This window comes from Terrapene carolina, unplaced genomic scaffold (assembly GCF_002925995.2).
Source record: "Terrapene carolina triunguis isolate 2854851 unplaced genomic scaffold, T_m_triunguis-2.0 Scaffold627, whole genome shotgun sequence".
Lineage (NCBI taxonomy): Eukaryota > Metazoa > Chordata > Testudines > Emydidae > Terrapene > Terrapene triunguis.
The window spans coordinates 825,773-831,505 of NW_020664978.1; the positions used below are offsets into that span (position 1 = coordinate 825,773).

The 5,733-nt window shown below is 61.8% G+C and overlaps 1 protein-coding gene across 1 annotated transcript in view; it reads left to right on the plus strand.

The window, feature by feature from the left end:
* The first annotated feature begins 850 nt into the window (after window positions 1–850).
* Window positions 851–5,733, plus strand: part of IL17RC (interleukin 17 receptor C) — a 10,769-nt gene continuing 5,886 nt past the window's right edge. The window contains exons 1-6 of the mRNA XM_029913383.1: window positions 851–1,043; window positions 3,191–3,343; window positions 4,403–4,477; window positions 4,575–4,684; window positions 5,198–5,309; window positions 5,497–5,551. Coding sequence (XP_029769243.1) covers window positions 851–1,043; window positions 3,191–3,343; window positions 4,403–4,477; window positions 4,575–4,684; window positions 5,198–5,309; window positions 5,497–5,551 — 698 coding nt within the window. The remainder of the gene's footprint in view (window positions 1,044–3,190; window positions 3,344–4,402; window positions 4,478–4,574; window positions 4,685–5,197; window positions 5,310–5,496; window positions 5,552–5,733) is intronic.

The window sequence follows — 5,733 nt, forward strand, 5'->3', positions numbered from 1 at the left end:
AGGTGGATCCTGTCTCTTCCCAGCAGCCTTTGTGCCCAGGCCAGCACCCCATGCTTAGGGAAAGCTCTCCACAGCTGTGCACTCCCCGCCAGCGCCCTGCCTGGGTCCTGGTCCTCAGCCGGAGCTGGCCGCGAGCGCTGCCTCTGCCCTTGGCCCTCGCTCTCAGAGCTCTGCAGGGGCTGCTGCTCTGCCGAGGGGCAGGCCAGGGAGCTGCGGTGCTCACAGGAGTGAGCAGCATGGGGTGGTGGCCAGAGGGACGGATGAACCTTGGTGACTTTCCGTGACAGGCAGGGAGTGCAGCTCCTGGGGCAGACGGACGCCTCTGTTCCCTGGCCTCCAGCACCCTGCGCATCCTCCTCTTTGGGGCACTGGAGCCTCCCGCTCCTCAGCCACTGGGGCCTGCCCCTCCCCTCCTCTTGCTGGGATGGGGGGCACCTGCGTGGGGGGAGGAGCGCTGGGTACTGCCCGAGGGGGCCAGCGGCCAGTTCTCCTTCCTCCTTTGGTGCTGCTGTAGTGGTCTGGGGTTAGCCAGCATCTCCGTCCAGATGGCTCTGGTGCGTCCTGCCCATGAAGTCTGCGTGCTCCTGGAGGCCATGCAGCGAGCCACTTCCTCCGGCAGCGCTTCCCTGCTTCCCGCGGGACTCCACACCTGACACCTCTCAGGCTGGCAAGTCCCCCTGCCAGTGCCCGGCGTGAGGATGCCTGTCTGGCGGGGACCCCAGGGGCAGGCAGAGGAAGAGCTAGCAGCGGTGTTAGCCACGGGCCATTTTTCTCCCATTGCTCTTCCTTGTTGGGTGCCAGCTGGCTCATTCCCTTGGTCTCGCCAGCCATAGGGGTAACTGGCTGTGTCATGTCCTGGCCTGGGCACCAGGGCTACCCCTTCAGTGTGCCAGACCCCCAAGGGCTCACACTCTTCAACAAGGGCAACAATGGCTCCGAGCCCAAGCCTCCGGGCTGCAGCCCTTGCCACCCCCTGGGAGCTCTGCCCAGCCAGGCCACTGAGCGAGCCCCTGCTTGGAGCGTCCCCCTGTGCCACGCAGACGGTGCCGGGTTCCAGTCCTGGCTCAGCAGAGAGCAGCAAAGGGGCAGCCAGAACCCAGGGCGCCCAGGTGCCAGGCTGCTTGGTTTCCTTTCTGTGTCTGTCCCTCTGTCTCAGACAGAGTCCATGGGGCCGGATGCGCTGCATCCGAGGGTGCTAAAGGAGTTGGCGGATGTGATTGCAGAGCCATTGGCCATTATCTTTGAAAACTCATGGCGATCGGGGGAGGTCCCGGATGACTGGAAAAAGGCTAATGTAGGGCCCATCTTAAAAAAAGGGAAGAAGGAGCATCTGGGGAACTACAGGCCAGTCAGCCTCACCTCAGTCCCTGGAAAAATCATGGAGCAGGTCCTCAAGGAATCAATTCTGAAGCACTTAGAGGAGAGGAAAGTGATCAGGAACAGTCAGCATGGATTCACCAGGGGAAAGTCATGCCTGACTAACCTAATTGCCTTCTATGAGGAGATAACTGGCTCTGTGGATGAGGGGAAAGCAGTGGACGTGTTATTTCTTGACTTTAGCAAAGCTTTTGATACGGTCTCCCACAGTATTCTTGCCGCCAAGTTAAAGAAATATGGGCTGGATGAATGGACTATAAGATGGATAGAAAGCTGGCTAGATCGTTGGGCTCAATGTGTAGTGATCAATGGCTCCATGTCTAGTTGGCAGCCGGTATCAAGCGGAGTGCCCCAAGGGTCGGTCCTGGGGCTGGTTTTGTTCAATATCTTCATTAATGATCTGGAGGATGGCGTGGACTGCACCCTCAGCAAGTTTGCAGATGACACTAAACTGGGGGGAGAGGAAGATATGCTGGAGGGTAGGGATAGGATACAGAGGGACCTAGACAAATTAGAGGATTGGGCCAAAAGAAACCTGATGAGTTTCAACAAGGACAAGTGCAGAGTCCTGCACTTAGGACGGAAGAATCCCATGCACTGCTACAGACTAGGGACCGAATGGCTAAGCAGCAGTTCTGCAGAAAAGGATCTAGGGGTTTCCGTGGACGAGAAGCTGGATATGAGTCGACAGTGTGCCCTTGTTGCCAAGAATGCTAACGGCATTTTGGGCTTATAAGTAGGGGCATTGCCAGCAGATCGAGGGACGTGATCATTCCCCTCTCTTTGGCATTGATGAGGCCTCATCTGGAGTACTGTGTCCAGTTTTGGGCCCCACACTACAAGAAGGATGTGGAAAAATTGGAAAGAGTCCAGCGGAGGGCAACAAAAGTGACTAGGGGGCTGGAGCACATGACTTATGAGGAGAGGCTGAGGGAACTGGGATTATTTCGTCTGCAGAAGAGAAGAATGAGGGGGGATTTGATAGCTGCTTTCAACTACCTGAAGGGGGGTTCCAAAGAGGATGGATCTGGACTGTTCTCAGTGGTGGCAGATGACAGAACAAGGAGTAATGGTCTCAAGTTGCAGTGGGGAGAGGTTTAGGTTGGATATTAGTAAAAACTTTTTCACTAGGAGGGTGGTGAAGCACTGGAATGGGTTCCCTAGGGAGGTGGTGGAATCTCCTTCCTGAGAGGTTTTAAGGTCAGGCTTGACAAAGCCCTGGCTGGGATGATTTAGTTGGGGATTGGTCCTGCTTTGAGCAGGGGGTTGGACTAGATACCTCCTTAGATCCCTTCCAACCCTGATAGTCTATGATTCTATGACTGGTCCCAGGTGAAAGACCCATGTCTCTGGGAGCCCAGTTCTTCCCACTGGCCTGCTGCCAACCCCTGAGTTCATGTGTCCAGCCTCCAGAGCGTCCCACTGGCAGCTCTCCCTCATTCAGGCTGTGAGGCTCCCCTGGTCTTTTCCAGTCCTCTGTGGTTATGGGTCGGTGCCAGCTAGTCTGTGACGCCCCGTTCCTACACCCCAGCCAGCTACCCTCCCATCTCCTGCAGTGCCCGAGGAGCAGCATTTTCATCTTTCTGCACCTGCGGGGCAGTGATGCCAAGGGGCTGGGCACAGTCACACAGTTCATAACAGTGTTACAGACAATCCCCACGTTGTCACAGCCCCCACGCCCGCTGCGGGGGCAGAGTGCCTGGTGCCTAGCCGTCCCCACCACACCCGCTGGGGGCAGAATGCCCGGTGCCAGGTCTGCTCATGTTGTGGGGTGGGATGTGTCAGAATAAATGGTTTTCTCTCTCCTCTGCAGAGGACGATGTGTTGTGCAGCCCTGGGGCCGTGGGGCTGGCGTCTGGCCCAGTTCTGGTGCCAACCCAAATGACGATGGAGTCTGTGCTGCACTGCGCAGCGGCGTCTGACTGCTCCCCCTGCGTGCAGGTCAAGCTGCAGCTGGCTGTGCTGGGTGAGAGCAGGTTGAGGGTGTCACGGACCCGGGCGATGCGGAGCTGCTCCCTACAAAGCCGGGCAGGTCTCTGGTGAAGTCTCCTCTCCCTGAGCAGACTGTCCCCAGGGCAAGAAGCTCACACGGCTTCACCTTTCTGGGTCTGACCTCGGAGCATCCAGCATCCCCTGCCCCTCCGTGCGCTTCCCACAGCGAGTCCACTTGGGCGGGGTCCTGGGGCAGCCAGAGGTCCTGCCCCCCAACTCCGCAGTCAGACGTGACTCTCAGCCAGCCGGGAAAACAGAAGGTTTATTAGCCGACAGGAACCCAGCGTAGGACAGAGCTTGTTAGCACAGAAATCAGTGACTTTCAGCCAAGTCCATCTTGGGGAGGCGGGGGTGCTCAGAGCCAGGGCTCTGCCCCCCCCCCGCGCCCCAAGCCAGCCGAGACTGACTCGCTTCCAGCTGCCTGGCCCTGCCCTGCCCGTTGCTCCTCCTCCGGCCTTCGTCTCGCTTCCCAGGCCAAGAGTCACCTGGTCGCATCCCCCTCCTGGGTCTCAGGTTACGAGGGGGGGGCCACAGCATTCCTGCAGGGAGCTGAAGCAGCCCCCCCAAGTCACACACGCTTATTCCCACCACCCAGACATTGGTGCGACACACAGGGAAACTGAGGCACACACAGCATTCATGCAAAACAGTAAGACTCACATACAACATGACAAGGGAAAATCTCCACTTTGTCACAGGCAGAAAGGCAGCTCCAGAGCCCAGTTCTGCCCAAGTCCTGTGCCCCTCAGGTGTGAGAGTGCCAGTGGCTTGGGGCTGTCCCCCCAGGGGCAGGGTGGAGGCAGGAGTAGCATTTCCCTCGCCTTAGCGCAGCCCCCGGTGTGGGGCGCCCCGTGGGCCCCTCAGCCTGGCCTGTGCTGAGTCAGCCAGGCACGTCTGCTCTTGGTCGGTCGGGGGGTTGGGGCTGGGCACCAGGTGCCAGCGGTGTGAGCGCGGCTGGCTGGGGCCCGCTCTGGGCACACGCTGCCCCACTGGCTGTGTGGCACAGCCTGGTGAGTGGCTGTTTCTGTTTCAGGGCCCCAGGAGGAGGTGGCAGGTGAGGGGACCCAAGATGGACCTGGGATGGACGCCCCGCGGCATTGGGACAGTGGTAAGGGCCTGCGGGCAGCACCGACCCCGTGCCCCTCTCCCTGCCCGCTGGGCCCCCGCCTGCCACTCACGGCTCCCTTTGCTCCCTGCTCTCTCAGGGCCCCTGCGGAGCTGGGTGCTGCTCTCGGTGCGGACTTACCCCTCCTCCCGCTGTGTCGCCATCGAGGTCCAGCTGCCCCGCGCCCCGGCACGCCCCAATGGCACTGTGGTATGCGGCCCAGCCCTGCGGGGCTTTGGGGAGAACGGACTGACCCAGACCCCGCGGGACGCGCTTGGCTCCCCAGTGGGGACTGAAGGGGCGTCGCGTCCAGGCCCCAGGATAGATGATGGGGGGCTGGGCCCCCTCGGCTGAGTGACCCCTGGCCCTCGGGGGGGTGGAGGGGCTGGGCTGGGCTGGGCCCCCTCGGCTGAGTGATCCCAGGGGATAGGAGGGGCTGGGCTGGGCCCCCTCGGCTGAGTGACCCCAGGGGGGTGGAGGGGCTGGTCTGGTCTGGGCCCCTCGAGTGAGTGACCCGTGGTCCCCTGGCAGGGTGGGGCTGGGCTGGGCCCCCTCGGCTGAGTGATCCCAGGGGGGTGGAGGGGCTGGGCTGGGCCCCTCGAGTGAGTGACCCCTGGTCCCCTGGGGTGGAGGGGCTGGGCTGGGCCTCCTCGGCTGAGTGACCCCAGGGGGGGAGGAGGGACTGGGCTGGGCCCCTCAGCTGAGTGACCCCTGCTCCCCCAGGGCTCCATGTGGTTTCACTGCTTCGAGGCGGCACTGCAAGGGGAGCTGCACGTCACGTCCTACACGAGTCCCCGGTACCGGGAGGTGCTGAGCCAGACGCACCGTGTGCCCGGTGAGTGCCCGCCCACAATGCCAGCGCGGCACAGCCCCAGGCCTCTCCCTGTCCTCCCTCCCCCCATGACTGCCGGCTCCTCCCCCCATGACTGCCGGGGCCCCTTTCCCTGCCCTTCCCCCTCCTCCCCTTGTCCCCAGAGCAGTCTGTGGCCCCTGCTGACCCCCTGCACTGTCTTCCCCCCCAGACTGTTCCTGGCCTGCAGCACAGGCTGCCATCCGGGTGTGCCAAGGTAGGAGCTTGTGACGCCCAATTCATGCAGGTGTCACCAACTCCCTAATGGGCCCCCCTTGATGAGCATCTGTGGGAGCCAGACGCCCCCCCCCCCCGCAGCCCATTGCCGTGGGGCCATCTCACGTGGCCCCCTGGGCCTGGCAGCTGGGTCAGTTCCAGCCCTTCCGCCCAGGGCAAGCTGGGCACAGAG